Source organism: Nuphar pumila, chromosome 5 (genome assembly GCF_984573655.1).
Source record: "Nuphar pumila chromosome 5, dmNupPumi1.hap1.1, whole genome shotgun sequence".
Taxonomy (NCBI): Eukaryota; Viridiplantae; Streptophyta; class Magnoliopsida; order Nymphaeales; family Nymphaeaceae; genus Nuphar; species Nuphar pumila.
The window spans coordinates 2,516,589-2,535,979 of NC_143253.1; the positions used below are offsets into that span (position 1 = coordinate 2,516,589).

General features: G+C 45.4%; 1 protein-coding gene across 2 annotated transcripts in view; it reads right to left on the reverse strand.

Moving 5' to 3' along the window:
* Positions 1–19,391, reverse strand: part of LOC149836463 (protein ZINC INDUCED FACILITATOR-LIKE 1-like) — a 49,566-nt gene that overhangs the window by 9,633 nt on the left and 20,542 nt on the right. For both annotated transcript variants that reach the window (XM_090005362.1, XM_090005361.1), the window contains exon 11: positions 13,722–13,934. In XM_090005362.1, coding sequence (XP_089861488.1) covers positions 13,722–13,934 — 213 coding nt within the window. The remainder of the gene's footprint in view (positions 1–13,721; positions 13,935–19,391) is intronic.

The window sequence follows — 19,391 nt, forward strand, 5'->3', positions numbered from 1 at the left end:
AGTAGTAAAAAACTGTCATATTTGCACAATTTTAAATAATTGAATGAAAAGAAACAAATAAAGATAAATTGAAGACATGAAGAATAAGAAAGATCCAACAATGCATCTAGATAAAAGGAAGACTTTAAAAAAAGAAACAACTTACATTGAATTGCATATTCATAGAATTTTTAAAGTTCATTTCCCTTTAAAGCCAGTTCTGATGATATTTGAACATCTGCAACATCTATTTATGTGTGCTTTGGAAGATCATATTACTTTGGGGAATCAAGCTTTCTAGTTAGGTAAGCTTTTACAAACAGAAATCCACTCAGTAGCAGCATGATCTATCTATTTTCAATTTCCTGGACAGTAAATAAGCTTAAACGCTACAGACCATTATTCTTCCACTTGTTACGTTGTACACATATGTATTTATTCATCTTTGTACATATTTACATATATATACTCATATATATGTATATAGTTTATAATATTTCCAGTGTTGTAATAGGAAATACCCATTAGAGGTATTTTAGTCTTTTCATAGCAGTGCAATAGGTTGTGCCCATTAGGGGCACAATAGTATTTTGTTTTTTAGGTTTTTTTATTTATTTAACATAATGCCCTTTAGCCAAAAGCTAAGGGCATTATGGTAATCAGTCTTCAGTCGTAGGACCTCCCCCGCCGGCTCTATTTGTAACGACCCAAAATTTCGACTTGTGATTTCGAAAACCTTATCGAAAAACCTTTCAAAGATTTAAAGTTTAATATTTAAAAACAACAACGGAAGACATTTAGAAAGGAACACAAGTCAACAATCCTGGGTACGTTAGCTGCAAAACCATCATTCACATGTACAACATCTTAAAAGAATTTAAGAAATAAGGCAATCTATTAAAATCTACAGTTTATTACAAAATGAGCCTTTTATTCCAAAGTTCAATAAATCTAAGAAAAACTCCAAAAAAGTCCCAGAGCCAAGCCGCCAGCAGAAAGAAAATGAATCTTGATCCACGTTGCACCACGCCATCGGCCGCCAGTGAAGTCCTACTCCTCACCTGCCCATGAAATGGGTCAGCTTCATAACAAACCAGTAGGTGCACGAACAGATAAGTAGAATGAGAATAAAACAGGACATTCATGAGATAAGCAGTTATGATATTTAAGCAATTAAAGCAGTTGTAGTCTATTCTAACAAATGTAATAAGTGCAAAGAGAAGCAGTGTAAGTCTCAGTCATCTATATCTATTCCTGAATATATTCTTTAAGTTCTGATATTAACTGGCCTGTGGGTACGCACAGACGCGAAACGTAGAAACAACCGAGACCGATCCGGGGGTTTATTATGTCAGGTGTTTTCATTAACCCGGATGGCTGACTGAGTCCGCTCCTAAGGGGACGGTCAGTGACCAAGAGAGTAAATCCCCAAAGGCATTCGTGGCCCATGGATGCATCCAACTTCTACAGAAGTGCCTGGGAGTTACCACCTAGGATAATTTATGGTAATCCCAATTCCCCTAACTCCGATGACTGGGGAAAACCGAGTGTTTTGCTCGTGGGGTGGTTGTTAACAACCTGTCCATCGGAGTCTTTGTACCATCCATCCTCTCCCTTGATGAACCGTGAAGATCGGATGGGTACGACGGGGGTTTCTTAACCGCCGTCCCATCCTACATGCTCTGGTCCATTAGACCCACTCGAGCATCTTGCCTGTGAAGGCGAAATGGTCACCATTTTATGTGATCTCAGCATTTTGCTAATAGCATTCATCGAGGTTGCCACAACCTCAACATCCCACCATCGTAACCCACATGGGACGTACTTGTCCAAAAGTACGATCGTACCTTCCTAGAGGTACAACTACGATGAGAGGGCAACATAATGGTTTATGATTCTTTTGTTTCCTACATGACATGTTTTGTTTTTTCTGAGCAATTGGCTTGTGGAGGCCGATATTATTAAATTCGGTAAAGTATAGATTTCACCCTTCAATACCCTCCATGATCTTACATAAAATTCATACTGTACCTGCCTTAAGGTTCGATTACAATAGCAATTGCAGTGCATTCTAAGTCTATTCACAAAGTCTACCTTAAGTATGCAGTTTCAAAGGAGTAATCATGCAGAATAGACAATTATCAGTTAAGTAATCTTACACGTAAACCGGCATGCCAATTAAACTAATTGATGAGTCTACCCAAAGAATTTACGATATGCAATTTCAAAAGAATCATAAAGAGTAAACTTTGACCAGTCAATATTTCTTCAGATACACAAGTATGCACAATAACTATTCTATCTCAGAAGTCTTATTTTATTTTGTTCATACATACTATTCGTGCGACTTTCCCCTACCTCGGGATGTCGTGCAGCTGCGTGCGTCTACGCGTGTAGATGATACGAGGCTCGGGCCGCGGAGCCAGAGCGAGGGGTCCGATGCGAGGTCTGCAACAGTGCTACGTTAATTATCATGCGGAAAGTAAAAGAAACAAACCTGTCTACAGGAAAAGAGAGAGGCAATAGGGGTGTGCCCCTACTGGCTGAAATCAGGAAAGCGACAGGGGGCGAACCCCTGCTTGCCGACAACAGTGGGGCGACTGGGACAGAGCCCCTGTCGAAAACAGCGAGGCGACAGTGAGGCCAGCACGAGATGGCAGGGAACCAGCCCCTGCCGGTAGCATCGATGCGGCAGGGGGGCAGCCCCTGCCGACAACCCAGAAGCGGCAGGGGTTGAGCCCCTGCCGACAGCCAAAAGACGGCAGGGCTAGCCCCTGCCGACAGAGTGAGGGAGAAAGCTCGAGACGGGGGGGGTGACAGGGGAACAAGCCCCTGCGTGCCGAGAATCAAGGGGCAGCAGGGGAGTATCCCCTGCCCTCCCAGAAGCCAAGAGGCGGCAGGGGCGCATTGCCCCTGCCAGCCGAGCAAAACTAAGGGCAACAGGGGCATTGCCCCTGCTAGCCGAGCAAAACTAAGGGCAACAGGGGCATAGCCCCTGTTAGCCGAGAAAAAAACAAGGGCGACAGAGGCATTGCCCCTGTCAGCCGAGCAAGACAAAGAGTGACAGGGGCATTGCCCCTGCCAGCCGATCAAGACAAAGGGTGACAGGGGCATTGCCCCTGCCAGCCGATCAAGACAAAGGGTGACAGGGGCATTGCCCCTGCCAGCCGAAACAGGAAGGCGGCAGGGGCATTGCCCCTGCCAGCCGAAACAGGAAGGCGACAGGGGCACTACCCCTGCGCGCCAAAACTTTAGAGGCAGCGAGGCTAGCCCCTGCCGATGATCGGGGGGTGGCAGGGGGACTAACCCCTGCCAGAGAGAGTGAGGGCTTGGGACGGGGGTGACAGGGAGGGCACCCGACCTCCCGTCGGTTCCCTGTCACCCACCGAGGAGAGGGAGTGAGGAAAAGAAGAGGGAGGAGAGGAGAAGAGAAGAGGGAGGATGGCATACCTGGGAGCGGTGGCCGGCGTCGGCGACGTGCGCAGCAGGGAGGAGACCGGCGTGGAAGGGGGGCGAGGGCTGCGAGAGGGAGGAGAAGAGAAGAGGGAGGCGTGATCCCCCCCTCGCCCTCCATCCTTTCTCTTAAAGCCGCAGGGGGCACCCGAAAGGGGAAACCCTCGATGGGTTTCCTTATCCAGCCCAGAACGAAGGGGGAGAAGGGGGGTTTGCGGCGCCCGACTGTTCGGGTTTTTACTTTTGAAAACCCTAAAATAAAAAGGGGGGGGGCGGGTCGGGTCCGGACCCGACCCGGCCCGGGTCCAAACAGATTTTTTTTTTTTTAATATGGGGTTTTACATCCTACCCCTCTTAAAAGAATTTCGTCCGCGAAATATTTATTACCTTGAAGAATCAAAATACAGGTCAGGATATTTATCCCTGATATCGTTCTCAGGTTCCCAAGTACATTCGTCAATCCCATGATGTTGCCACCGAACCTTTACAAAGGAAATGGTCTTTGACCTAAGCACTTGGTCACGACGGTCGATGATCTCCACTGGTCTTTCTTCGAATGTCAAGTCCCCCCTAATGTCCACATCATCATAATGAATGATATGCGATGGATCGTGAACATATTTCCTCAACATGGATACGTGAAAAACATTATGGATCTGAGCATACTGCGGAGGTAACGCCACGCGATAAGCTGCTTCTCCAATCCGCTCCAGGATTTCGAACGGTCCGACGTATCTAGGACTCAGCTTTCCCTTTTTCCCGAACCGAAATACGCTCTTCGTCGGAGATACCTTAACAAAAACCATCTCGCCAATATCGAAGACAAGCTCTCGTCGGCGTCTATCTGCATAGCTTTTCTGCCGACTTTGAGCGGTACGGAGTCGTTCTCGAATCATCTGCACTTGTTGAGTATAGTGTTGCAAGACTATAGGTGCCTCCAAACTTCGTTCGCCAACCTCGTCCCAGTAAACAGGTGATCGACATGGCCTCCCATACAAAGCTTCGTATGGGGCCATCCCGATGCTCGCATGATAGCTGTTGTTATACGCGAACTCCGCCAAACTGATGTGGGAATCCCACTCTCCCTTCCAGTCCATCATACAGGCTCGAAGCATGTCTTCCAAGGTTTGAATCGTACGCTCCGACTGCCCGTCCGTCTGAGGGTGAAACGCAGTACTAAACTTTAACTTTGTGCCCAACGCCAACTGAAGTTGTCCCCAAAACCTTGAAGTGAATCTAGGATCACGATCGGAGATAATCGAGACTGGAACACCGTGCAATCTCACAATCTCTCTAACATAGAGATCAGCGAGACTATCTAACGATTGGTTGAGACGGATAGGTAGAAAGTGAGCCGACTTGGTGAGTCTATCGACGATCACCCAAATCGTGTCATGCTTTCTCCGCGTCCTCGGAAGACCGACTATAAAGTCCATGTTAACCTCTTCCCACTTCCATAGAGGGATCTCTATCTGCTGCATGACCCCACCGGGTCTCTGGTGCTCGATCTTGATTTGCTGACACGTTAAACACTTCGAGACATACTTAGCCACGTCTCGCTTCATACCGTTCCACCAATAACTGCGTTGCAGGTCCTTGAACATCTTCGTGCTACCCGGGTGAATTGTGTACCTAGACTTGTGGGCTTCTGCAAGAACTTCATCTCGAAGAACCGGGTCATCAGGAACCCAAAGGCGCTCCCTCAACCATATACTTCCATCCTCCTTCAGACGAAAAGGTGTATCTGCCAATACCGCTTGAGCCTTCAACTTCTCGTAGCGCGCATCAGTCTTCTGTCCATTGATGATTCTCGCTAGTAGCTCAGGTTGAGCAACAAGGTGGGATAAACCGATTGAACCTTGAGTGATTGCGAAAGGTTCCCAAGAGGCTAGGTCTTCGACCAACCTCCATCCAGCGAATAAGGCATTAATCGAAACTTCCGGTGCTTTGCGGCTGAGAGCGTCAGCCACGACGTTCGCCTTTCCTGGGTGGTAGGAGAGGGTGAAGTCGTAATCCTTGAGGAATTCAAGCCAACGTCGTTGTCTCATATTCAATTCCTTCTGTGAAAATAGGTACTTAAGGCTCTTATGATCGGTGAATGCTTCAAACTGCTCCCCGTACAAGTAATGTCTCCATATCTTCAGTGCGAACACCACTGCCGCTAACTCTAAATCGTGAGTTGGGTAGTTCTTCTCGTGAATTTTAAGTTGTCGAGAAGCGTAAGCGATCACCTTCCCATTCTGCATCAGCACGGCCCCTAGGCCTGACCCAGAGGCATCGGTATAAATCACGAACCCGCCCTTACCAGAAGGTAAGGTCAAAATAGGAGCACTGGTAAGTCGTTCCTTCAACAACTGAAAACTCGCCTCGCACTTCTCGTCCCATAAGAATTTAGTCTCTTTCTTCAGTAACTTTGTCAGAGGTAACGCAATTTTAGAAAAATCCTGAATGAATCTTCTGTAGTAACCCGCTAGTTCAAGGAAACTCCTGATATCACGCGCGTTCTTTGGTTGCTGCCAACCAAGTACAGCCTCCACCTTTGCAGGGTCCACGGACACTCCTTCCTTAGAAATAACGTGTCCCAAAAACATGACTTCCTCGAGCCAGAATTCACATTTAGAGAACTTGGCATACAAACGTTCCTTTCGCAAGGTCTCCAACACAACTGTTAGGTGCTCTCGATGTTGCTCTCGACTTTCTGAGTACACCAAGATGTCGTCGATGAACACGATCACGAAGGTGTCCAAAAATGGCTTGAACACCCTATTCATCAAGTCCATGAAAGCTGCGGGGGCATTGGTCAGTCCGAACGGCATGACTGTGAACTCGTAATGTCCGTATCTCGTCCGAAAGGCCGTCTTAAGAATATCCTCATTCCTAATTCTGAGTTAATGATATCCGGACCTAAGATCGATTTTCGAGAAAACCTTGGCCTTCTGCAACTGATCGAACAAGTCTTCGATACGCGGCAATGGGTACTTGTTTTTTATTGTGGCCTGGTTGAGCATTCGATAGTCGATGCACAATCGCAAAGTCCCGTCCTTCTTCTTCACGAAGAGCACAGGAGCTCCCCAAGGAGAAACGCTGGGGCGAATGAATCCCTGATCCAACAACTCCTGCAACTGCTTCTTCAGCTCCTCAAGCTTAGCTGGCGCCATTCTGTAGGGTGCTTTGGAGATTGGTGTCGTACCTGGTAGCAATTCAATACTGAATTCTACCTCACGAGACGGTGGAAGTCCCGACAACTCTTTAGGAAAAACGTCGGGGTAATCGCGAACAATATCAAGCTCACTGATGGGAATGGGCATTGGATCTGACTGGATAACACTAACCAAAAAGGCAGTGCATCCCTTCCGCAAGAAGTTCTGTGCCTTAAGTGCCGAGATCATCCGGCTTGCTCGAACAGGTCTGGGAATTCTGAATTCTACTCTCGAAGAGCCTGGAGGTGATAAAACGATCTTGCCATCACGGCAAAAGATCTTGGCATGATACTTGTGCAACCAATTCATGCCTAGGATGACGTCAAATTCAGTCATCTCCAGCAGGATAGCACAAGCAGGCAAGTGCCGCTCTGCCACAACTACGTCCAATTCAGGTATGAAAGTGGTGCAAACCGTGTTCTTCCCAACGGGGTTATACACGTCTAATGCATTATCAAGCGTTTTTACCGTTATGTGCAATTGTTTTACGAATTTTTCTGAAACAAACGAATGTGTGGCACCACAATCAAAGAGTGCAAAAGCTGCTTGATCAGCAACAAGAATGGTACCTTGAACGAGATCCCCTTTGGTCAATTGATCGACCGTGGCTGCATAAACTCGACCCGGCTCTCTGCCACTGCTTGGTTGTGCTCGTTGTTGTTGCTGATGAGGTGGTCGAGGAGGCTGAGATACGTTGCCGGTTCGCTTGAGGTCATCTGCTGCTTTCTTCCGGCAGTCGCGTATGAAATGGCCCATCTTGCCACAGTACAGGCATCCGCCAGTGTCCCGCGGACAAGATTGTCCCACATGAGGCCTCTTGCACCTGGGGCAGTTATCATTCGACGGTTGCCTGGGTGGTGGAGGGCCCTGTTGTCGCTGGCGTTTTGCTGGAGGAAACTGTTTCTTCCCTGCTTCAGTCTTCACTGGAAAAGGTGGTCGTTGCCCTGGGCCGCCGGAAAATGTCTTCTTCTGCTCGCCACCTGATGCGGTTGACTTCTTGGCTTGCACACTTTTTGAACGCTCCCAATCCTCGTTCAGTAGGGTGGCTGCTGCTACTGCCGCCGAAAAAGTCGCGGGCATGCTGGTGAGAACCCTATGCCTGAGTCCTTCCTTCAGTCCGCGAATAAACTTCCCGGCCCGCTCATGATCATCCTCGAATAGGTGAGGACAATAGCGCTCCAACCGTTGAAATTTGGCGATATAGTCGTTCAAACTTAAGCTTCCTTGGCACAGCTCTAGAAATTCCACCTTCTTCTTTTCCCTCGCATGAGGAGGGAAATAGTTTCCGAGAAAAACCCTTCGGAAGGCCTCCCACGGAATCACCTCAGCACCCGGAAACTGCACCTCCCGCGTAGTGTCCCACCAGTCGCGAGCGTCGTCCTTCAAACGAAAGGACCCGAACATTGTCTTCTTATCCTCAGGAACGGACAACACTTGGAACACCCGTTCCACCTCTTTAACCCAACTCTCCGCCAAGTCAGGATCAACCTTGCCAAAGAAAGTAGGAGGGTCCAGCTTCAGAAATTTTTCATATGTGGCGGTTGGTGCATTCCCAACAAGGGAACCTGGATCCTGATGGGGGCGACCCTGGTTACGAATCGCCTCAGCTAAGGAGTTGAGGGTATCCATCATGAATCCCCTCTGTTCACGCAACTCATCGGCCATGTTGTGGCTTGAGTTTCCCGCCATCCTTAAAAAGCAACCAAGATTAAAGTCAAAAACACTAACGACGTACCAGTAGGCATAAGTATAGAAACAAAGGCAATAACATAAATCTTTATTCCGAGAGTCAAATATTTAGAATCCAGCCGTGCTGGTACATAAGCAAAAGTTATATTCCGCAGTTATAAATGAGTTCACAGACTCCAACAAAACTGGGTGCGTGCTACCTCCCCTTAGGGACGACTAGAATACTTCCTAAGATATTCCCTTCTATTGCCTGTGCGCCTGAATCTGCGCTTAGGGGTGAAGGGAAGTGGCTCATCGTAGGAGGGCTCCTGCCCGTAAAGGGGCGTCGCCGGAGTATATTCCGGTGAGCCAAGACTATAATCTGAAGAATCCGTCGCAGGTGTGTATGTGGGTGATACACCGCCCACTGGGTCTGCCGGAGGTGGCGGTTGCTCGCCGGCAGTCGAAATTGCGATCTTGTCGTCATGCTCAGCCTTGTGGAAGCAAGCATCCATGGTGTGGCCTGTTTCTCCGCATAAACCACACTCCTCTGTTAACTCAGGGGGAACAAAATCTCCCGATGACTCCTGTGGTGTCTGATGGTGCACCTGAATGTGTGAAGGCGCGAAACCACCTTCTCGAGCATGCACTTCAGCCCACGCTGCTGCCAAGTGTATCTGGTAGGCGATCGGTAGTGCGAAGCCTTGCTCATCCGTAAAAATGGGTAGAGGAGGGCGGTTAGCCCAGCAACCAGCCCCGAACATCTCACGTCCACCCCTCCCTCTTACGGAACGGCCACGTACACTACGCGTGCTCCTACCGCGAATACCATTAGAACCAGTAACTGGATCCATATATCCAACGGTACTACGAATAAAACAAGAATATCATTTAGTCTAAACATGCTATGAAATATCAAAGATTTACTTACAGCGCGATGGGATGCTCAATAGTCAAGATTCACTTCTTTCTGATCTGGCTCTGATACCAAGTTGTAACGACCCAAAATTTCGACTTGTTACGTTGTACACATATGTATTTATTCATCTTTGTACATATTTACATATATATACTCATATATATGTATATAGTTTATAATATTTCCAGTGTTGTAATAGGAAATACCCATTAGAGGTATTTTAGTCTTTTCATAGCAGTGCAATAGGTTGTGCCCATTAGGGGCACAATAGTATTTTGTTTTTTAGGTTTTTTTATTTATTTAACATAATGCCCTTTAGCCAAAAGCTAAGGGCATTATGGTAATCAGTCTTCAGTCGTAGGACCTCCCCCGCCGGCTCTATTTGTAACGACCCAAAATTTCGACTTGTGATTTCGAAAACCTTATCGAAAAACCTTTCAAAGATTTAAAGTTTAATATTTAAAAACAACAACGGAAGACATTTAGAAAGGAACACAAGTCAACAATCCTGGGTACGTTAGCTGCAAAACCATCATTCACATGTACAACATCTTAAAAGAATTTAAGAAATAAGGCAATCTATTAAAATCTGCAGTTTATTACAAAATGAGCCTTTTATTCCAAAGTTCAATAAATCTAAGAAAAACTCCAAAAAAGTCCCAGAGCCAAGCCGCCAGCAGAAAGAAAATGAATCTTGATCCACGTTGCACCACGCCATCGGCCGCCAGTGAAGTCCTACTCCTCACCTGCCCATGAAATGGGTCAGCTTCATAACAAACCAGTAGGTGCACGAACAGATAAGTAGAATGAGAATAAAACAGGACATTCATGAGATAAGCAGTTATGATATTTAAGCAATTAAAGCAGTTGTAGTCTATTCTAACAAATGTAATAAGTGCAAAGAGAAGCAGTGTAAGTCTCAGTCATCTATATCTATTCCTGAATATATTCTTTAAGTTCTGATATTAACTGGCCTGTGGGTACGCACAGACGCGAAACGTAGAAACAACCGAGACCGATCCGGGGGTTTATTATGTCAGGTGTTTTCATTAACCCGGATGGCTGACTGAGTCCGCTCCTAAGGGGACGGTTAGTGACCAAGAGAGTAAATCCCCAAAGGCATTCGTGGCCCATGGATGCATCCAAATTCTGCAGAAGTGCCTGGGAGTTACCACCTAGGATAATTTATGGTAATCCCAATTCCCCTAACTCCGATGACTGGGGAAAACCGAGTCTTTTGCTCGTGGGGTGGTTGTTAACAACCTGTCCATCGGAGTCTTTGTACCATCCATCCTCTCTCTTGATGAACCGTGAAGATCGGATGGGTACGACGGGGGTTTCTTAACCGTCGTCCCATCCTACATGCTCTGGTCCATTAGACCCACTCGAGCATCTTGCCTGTGAAGGCGAAATGGTCACCATTTTATGTGATCTCAGCATTTTGCTAATAGCATTCATCGAGGTTGCCACAACCTCAACATCCCACCATCGTAACCCACATGGGACGTACTTGTCCAAAAGTACGATCGTACCTTCCTAGAGGTACAACTACGATGAGAGGGCAACATAATGGTTTATGATTCTTTTGTTTCCTACATGACATGTTTTGTTTTTTCTGAGCAATTGGCTTGTGGAGGCCGATATTATTAAATTCGGTAAAGTATAGATTTTACCCTTCAATACCCTCCATGATCTTACGTAAAATTCATACTGTACCTGCCTTAAGGTTCGATTACAATAGCAATTGCAGTGCATTCTGAGTCTATTCACAAAGTCTACCTTAAGTATGCAGTTTCAAAGGAGTAATCATGCAGAATAGACAATTATCAGTTAAGTAATCTTACACGTAAACCGGCATGCCAATTAAACTAATTGATGAGTCTACCCAAAGAATTTACGATATGCAATTTCAAAAGAATCACAAAGAGTAAACTTTGACCAGTCAATATTTCTTCAGATACACAAGTATGCACAATAACTATTCTATCTCAGAAGTCTTATTTTATTTTGTTCATACATACTATTCGTGCGACTTTCCCCTACCTCGGGATGTCGTGCAGCTGCGTGCGTCTACGCGTGTAGATGATACGAGGCTCGGGCCGCGGAGCCAGAGCGAGGGGTCCGATGCGAGGTCTGCAACAGTGCTACGTTAATTATCATGCGGAAAGTAAAAGAAACAAACCTGCCTACAGGAAAAGAGAGAGGCAATAGGGGTGTGCACCTACTGGCTGAAATCAGGAAAGCGATAGGGGGCGAACCCCTGCTTGCCGACAACAGTGGGGCGACTGGGACAGAGCCCCTGTCGAAAACAGCGAGGCGACAGTGAGGCCAGCACGAGACGGCAGGGAACCAGCCCCTGCCGGTAGCATCGATGCGGCAGGGGGGCAGCCCCTGCCGACAACCCAGAAGCGACAGGGGTTGAGCCCCTGCCGACAGCCAAAAGACGGCAGGGCTAGCCCCTGCCGACAGAGTGAGGGAGAAAGCTCGAGACGGGGGGGGGTGACAGGGGAACAAGCCCCTGCGTGCCGAGAATCAAGGGGCAGTAGGGGAGTATCCCCTGCCCTCCCAGAAGCCAAGAGGCGGCAGGGGACGAGCCCCTGCCAGCCTAGCAAAACTAAGAGCAACAGGGGCATTGCCCCTGCCAGCCGAGCAAAACTAAGGGCAACAGGGGCATTGCCCCTGCTAGCCGAGCAAAACTAAGGGCAACAGGGGCATAGCCCCTGTTAGCCGAGAAAAAAACAAGGGCGACAGAGGCATTGCCCCTGTCAGCCGAGCAAGACAAAGAGTGACAGGGGCATTGCCCCTGCCAGCCGATCAAGACAAAGGGTGACAGGGGCATTGCCCCTGCCAGCCGATCAAGACAAAGGGTGACAGGGGCATTGCCCCTGCCAGTCGATCAAGACAAAGGGTGACAGGGGCATTGCCCCTGCCAGCCGAAACAGGCCCCTGCCAGCCGAAACAGGAAGGCGGCAGGGGCACTACCCCTGCGCACCAAAACTTTAGAGGCAGCGGGGCTAGCCCCTGCCTGCCGGGAATCATGAAGCGGCAGGGGCACTGCCCCTGCCTACCGATGATCGGGGGTGGCAGGGGGACTAACCCCTGACAGAGAGAGTGAGGGCTTGGGACGGGGGTGACAGGGAGGGCACCCGACCTCCCGTCGGTTCCCTGTCACCCACCGAGGAGAGGGAGTGAGGAAAAGAAGAGGGAGGAGAAGAGAAGAGGGAGGATGGCATACCTGGGAGCGGTCGCCGGCGTCGGCGACGTGCGCAGCAGGGAGGAGACCGGCGTGGAAGGGGGGCGAGGGCTGCGAGAGGGAGGAGAAGAGAAGAGGGAGGCGTGATCCCCCCCCTCGCCCTCCATCCTTTCTCTTAAAGCCGCAGGGGGGACCCGAAAGGGGAAACCCTCGATGGGTTTCCTTATCCAGCCCAGAACGAAGGGGGAGAAGGGGGGTTTGCGGCGCCCGACTGTTCGGGTTTTTACTTTTGAAAACCCTAAAATAAAAAGGGGGGGGGGTCGGGTCCGGACCCGACCCGGCCCGGGTCCAAACAGATTTTTTTTTTTTTAATATGGGGTTTTACACTATTTCTAGCCGTTGGGGATGGTCCCAAGGCTCTTTTATGTGTGTGTGGTGTATATATAGGGGAAAACCCTTCTTGTGTGTTTGTAAAGCCCATAAGAGGCATCTTGTTGGGATTTTATATTTCATCACTTCTGTGTGATTGTAAAGCCCATACGACAGGCATCCTATTTGCTATTTTGTATCTCATTACACCACTAATCTCCTTTTTCAACCGCGATCCAGAATATTTCCAACATTGATTCTCCATATTTTCAAAGAATAAGTCTTTGGGAATACCCAAAGCATCTTTACCTTCAAAAACTCTTGTCAGTTCTATGTAGGGATGCAAACGAGACGGATCCGGATCGAGTCGGAACAGCCAAAACCCATAAAAGTGGCATACAGGATCCAGTCCGTTTGCATCCCTAGTTCTATGCTCTTCCTTTTCAATTTTTTCATTCACAGGAAACATAAAAATCACAAGACTTTCATGCACTTTCCAAAAGAAGCTATCAATGCCATTTCAAAATTTTCAAATCAGTGCTGATAATGACATTTTCATTAATAGTTTCAACAGATTTCATAGCGTCTAGCTTAAATATACCATCAAATCTTCATCCAAGAACTCAGGTGAAAAGCTATCACCCATTGGCATATCCTTTCTAGTTCAATATCAAATCCTTAACATATCTAAAATAATTAATGTGTTACTCAAAAATTATCTGTTACTCAACAGCTTAGTAAAGGAAGAGATCCATGAATCTTTTATAGAATTTGGGATCATCTAATATATGCAAAAATACTAAAGTGACCAATATAATTTAGAAGAGATCCAAACATTAGGCATGGGTACATTAAAATCCAACTAAAGACCAGTATAATAAAAACCACTCTACGAGAAAAAAAATGATTTAGATTAGAATCGATGATAAGAAGAAACTACCTCTGTATATGCGATGTCATGAAGTGAAAAAGCACAGTAAATAATAATTGAAGACATTAAGGGCCAATTCTTTATAAGGGATTTTTTAGAACCCAATCCTCTCCCATTATCTTCTTGTAACTTCTTTTTCTTATTATGGCCATAAGAAGCCTCCATGGTTTCGAATGTATCATCTCCTTCAGTACTGGGCATGTGATGCATATGCAGCGTCTCCTACAAAATCAGTTTGGAGTTTTCAATAACCATACATAATCAATTTCAATTTGGTGTTAAAGCCATTAACTTACATTACATATGAGGCACAAATTGATCATGCTAAGCATATGTAAAAGGAACTATATAGGTTAGGACAGCAAAGAGAAAACATCATTGAAAGCTGCCTTGGATAATTTGAAAAAATCAATGGAACACATGCCAAGACTTGAAAAAATATTAAGATTATGTAATTTATTCATCAGCAAGAATGAGAAATTACACACAAAAACAAAGAGCTTCTTATGGTAAAAAATGCTATCCAATTTGCATACACGATTCCCAAGGTATCTGCATGATAACTAAAAAGTCTATTTCCCTTTTCATGAAACCAAGAAAACTCCATACACTATGTTTGTATAGTAGTAGTAGTAGTGGCGGCGTTATAAACCTATTGCCTACGTAACACGGACACTAACAGGGAAAATGTAATAACCGTGAATTTTATCAGATAAATAAACTTGAATTTCATATTTAGAAGCTGCTACACGGATACTTTCATTGTTTTATTTTTATATCTAATTGGATCTTGGATGTCCTGCTCGGATCTTCGATGTCGGATCCTTAAAATACTATTTGGATCTTCAATAATTGGATCCAAACAAATACCTAATAGTAGATTTTTATTTTTTTTTCAGATCCTTGATATTGGAATCTCGATATCATGGTTAGATTTGATAATGGATCCAAAACTTATTATGTGGATCTGCGAATTTATAATCAGATCTTAAAGGAGAAAACTTTATATAAGATCCATAATAGTTTATTTTGGAGCCATATTCATCCACTGAAGGTTTGGATCCAAATTATATCATTTGGATCCATAGTTTCAATCGTGTAATAAAGAGAAAAGTTTCAGATTCAGGATCCATATTTATGTATAATATCATAAAAATAAAATAAAATAATAATAAACATAACTTATATATATACCCAAGTTAATAAATGGATCCACAGTTGGATCCATCTGGATCCAACATGCGGATCCCTATGTCACAGGGACTCGGCAAAACAGATGCCGCACCCGCGTCGACGCGACGCGACGCGACGCGGGATCGCGTGCGGGTGCGGCACCGGGTGCGGTCAACACGACCCTGGGTGCGGTCAACGCACCCAGGGTCATTTTTGTCCACATTTTTGGGCGAAAAAAAAAATTCCCCCCGATGAAAAGGAGGAGGATTAGGGCAAAAAAAAATTTTTGCCCTAATCTCTCCTCTCTCTCCCCCTGAGCTCGAGCTCTCCCATCGCCGCCCCAGCTCCGCCGCCCCCAGCTCCGCCTCCCAGTCTCCTCCTCTCGGCTCCTCCTCTCCTTTCGCAGGTATGTCTCTCACTCTCTTCTTGGGTCGGCTGGGGAGGGGCCGAGCACCCCCCCCCCCCCTCTCAGTCTCTTGTTGGGTCGGCAGGGGAGGGGCTGAGCCTCCCCTGCTCCCTCGTTTTTCGGCACAGGAGGGGCCGAGCCCCTCCCCCATCTACTGTCAGAGGAACACGTTTTTATTTTTTATTGAACTGTACATTATTTTAACTGCAATTGTTACAAGTCAGCCAGCAAGACAGCCTCTTGTCAGAGGAACACATTGAGGGAGCTAAATCTTTTTTACAATGGGATCTGGAAGAAATGGTTGTTTCCTTGGCATAGTAGTTAGACATAGATATGACGAACATGGTCGCTGTATGCAAACCAATTAACTCAGCAGTGTGATCAGTTTATTCTCACGCATTCCGCCCAGTTAATCTGGTTTCTCAGCAAGGGGAGAAGATATGTTGAATGGACTGCTTCACGTCAGTGATGCTAATCTTTTTCCGCTAGGCCCTTCTTTAACCTGCATCCCCAAATTGAACATGTAAGAAAGTATCTTCATTAGTTCCATGTGTGTGGAGTACGTGAGTTTATGACAATGTTTATTGTTAAATGTTAAACTGTTAAAACTTCAAAATTATATATATATATATATATATTTTCATTTTTGCCCCTGCCGCACCCCCGCACCCGGGTTTTTTGGAAGTGCCGAATCCCCGCACCCGCACCCGCTCCCGCACCCATGTGACATAGGCGGATCCATATATCAGGCAAGTTGTGGATCTGCACCATAGGTGAGTCGCGGATCCAACTCATGGTTGGATCTCGGGTCTTGGACCCGGACCCAAGCCCCGCCCCGCATACATAAGGAAATAAATAAATATATATATATATATATATATATATATATATATATATAACATAATATAAGGCAACTCGATACGGGTTGCCCGATAAAACGAACCCTAACCCTCGTAAGGGGGAAATCGCAAAGGGGGAAAGGAGGCGGGATGCGCAGCCGCCGCAGGTGAGGGTAACGGCCCTCCCTTTTCGGGCAACCTTCTACAAAGGCCCTCCCGTTTCTCTCTTCCTCCCACTCTCCTCTCTTCCTCACGCTCGATCTCTCCCTATTTCCCTCTCGGCCCGAGCTCGGCAGTGGCGACACCGGCACCGACAGACCTCCACCCTCTCTATTTCGCTCTCACTCGTTACCTTCCTTCTCTCTCTGTCGCATGGCTTGAGGAAGAACCCCCGACGACAAGGGAACTCGACAATGGAGCTATCGAAGCCCAGGGACCTCTCCTCTCGCGATGGCAGCCACCATCACGTCGGAAAAGGTAGGATTCTGTAAAAAAAATTGGGGGTATCGAGTGTGTCGGGTGTGTGTGTGTGGGAAACCAAAAGAAATCCACGATTTGGGGGTTCTGTCAACCCTAAACCTAAAACCCAAATCTATGATTTGGGGGTCTCGGATTTTCCTTATGAGTGTTTTTGTTTTTGTTGGATTTCTGGAAAAGGGGAAGGGTTTCGATTTTTGCTATGGTTTCGACTGCCATAAAAAAAAAAAAAAAGAAAGAAAAGAAAAGAAAAACAAAAACAAAAACAAAAAGAAAGGTTGCCTTCGTATAATTCCTATATTAATTAAAGGTTTGAGATGCAGATCATAGTTCAAGATGCTAAGGTTCATTTCATGCTTTGTATGCTTACCCAACGGCTAGCCCATCTAGGCAATCTACACGTGTTTTATCCACCTTTTTCTATTTTTTAATTAATTGATTAGTTAATGTTTCTGATAAGAGTTTACCTTTCATGTTTAAATAATGTGCCATGCATTTTTCGTGTACCATGTTATATTGGTTTTTAATTGCCTGGTTGTTGTGTGGTACTCGAATGTTATTTCATTGTTCAGGCAAGACAAGGATGCTTGTATACTATGGACACTTGGATCCATGCCAATGCTTTTGCACATTGGCATTGCATGTTTGTTGTAGTGCGGATATACTTTCCCATGAGTATGCACATGATTATTGGATTAGGGCTGGTAAATTAGCGTAACTAACCAAACACAGGTTATTCAACCTCAACACCTTTGCAGTTTGATATTGTTTAGGTATTCTATTTGTAGTGGGAAATATGTGATGCTACACATTTGGGAAACATTGGGTTTTAGGCCTTATTGATAGAATGATGGGTGTATGTGTAAATTGCTTATATCTGGAAGCCATGTTCATAAGCATTACCTAGAAATCATCTGCCAACATCAACTATTAACTGATTTGATTCTAGTGACAAATAAAAATGGTTGGGGTATTGTTGGTGATAACTTAAGGACCACTAAGTATAATTCACAAGTATGACAAGGGGGGGGTGATGTATGCTCTTGTTAAATGACATGATTCCGGTTTCCTTTCCTTTTTGTTTGATGTTTGAGTATATGGTTGGATCATACAGTCATTGGTAATAAATGAGTTATGTTTTTCACTTGTATCATGCCTACTCTAGCTGTTGTGTTATGATTGAGATAAGTTGTTGTGTTATAGGAAGTTTGTTAGGGGTTCTGACAAAATCCCAACACACACACGATTGGATATATATATATAGTTGCTACAACACGGGATGGGACATCTTGCCCAATGGGCAATATGAGTTGATTAACTGATACAGATTCTTGGGGTTGTTAACTTGGGTACAAGTTTCTTTAGGGAAAAAAAATATGCATATATCATTTGCATTGTGTGCTGCCCGTTGTAGATTCCAGATTCTTACCTGCTTATGATTAACACGTTTTGCGTAATCGATATTCAAAGGCAATGTTAACTACATGGGTATTTTGTGAATATGTACCAATATGAAATGTTGGGACATGTTGCAGTTGCACAAGGGGGCATATGTTTAAGGAAAACCATGGATGTACACTTTCGTGTGACAAAAGAACGGTGGACTTAATCTCATGAATGGAGTTCTTCTCATGTTTTAGTTTGATTTTAGCATGTTGGATATGAATGCATGCTTGTTATCATGTTTTTGCAAAGTTTGTTTTGGGAAGTGCATACATGATATGAATGTGTGTAACCCTGAAAACTCAATTTCTAGATCCGGGTTATGTTCATGTGTGTGGATGTTAACACATGTTATGAATGAAAAAGTTTCATGTGCCTACATTTATGGGACATGTTTATTTATCGTGCATTTATGGATTGGTTTCAAGTGCATGTGCATACATGAAATCGATGTGTGTTTAGCATGTACAATCATGCATGAATGTTGTCATGTACTTATGAATTGTGGATGAATGCATGTGTGTTAAGTGATTATATGAAAGCACTTGCACATGGATGGTGAACACATGCATATGACTGTGGTAACTCATGCACATTGTTAAATTGGTTTGAATGGATGTGCATTTGGAAGCATGTTGACCTCATTGCATACATTGCATATTGTTATGCTTTTTGCATACGATGCATCGATGGTCTAAACGAATCATCATCGGCCTGGAGAGCCGTGGGTTTGGTTTCCTTTCACATATGTTTTTAACTGCATCACTTAAACCACATAAGATGGTTTGGCACATTACTACATTGTTCTAGTTGTTTATACGGGCTGGAGTTCCGTAAGGGTCCCCGCAAGGGAGGATGCGGGTTTTCATTTTACTTTTGCATATGGTGTTGCAAACTTAAAGAATTGACTTTAATAAAAATATAATGAATAAGAACAATGTAATGTACGTTCTGGGATGTCTCATCTGGAGTATGAGAATCTTAGAGATCCGGTTTTGGGGAGACTGAGAGGATACAAAAACTCTGTGTTCTGAAATTTGGTTCCCTGAACCCGATATTGAGGTTCTTTCTCCTAGTCACGGTTTTAGGGAGAGAGCGCCACTTTACCCGGGAGTGGTGTGTTTGACACAACTGTTGTTTATGGTACCAAGGAAGTGGCACATGTGGGCGTGGGGTGTCCCTTGTGTCCCCGACATTAGATGTGAAGGTCTAATGTTCCGAAGGTGATTCGGTCGAGGGCTAAGTTGGAACCCAGTAATAAAATACAAATTATGTGTTAAGCTACCCTGGGAACCTACTTGACCTCGGGGATTGTACCCGTTTGGTGTATCCGCGGGCAAC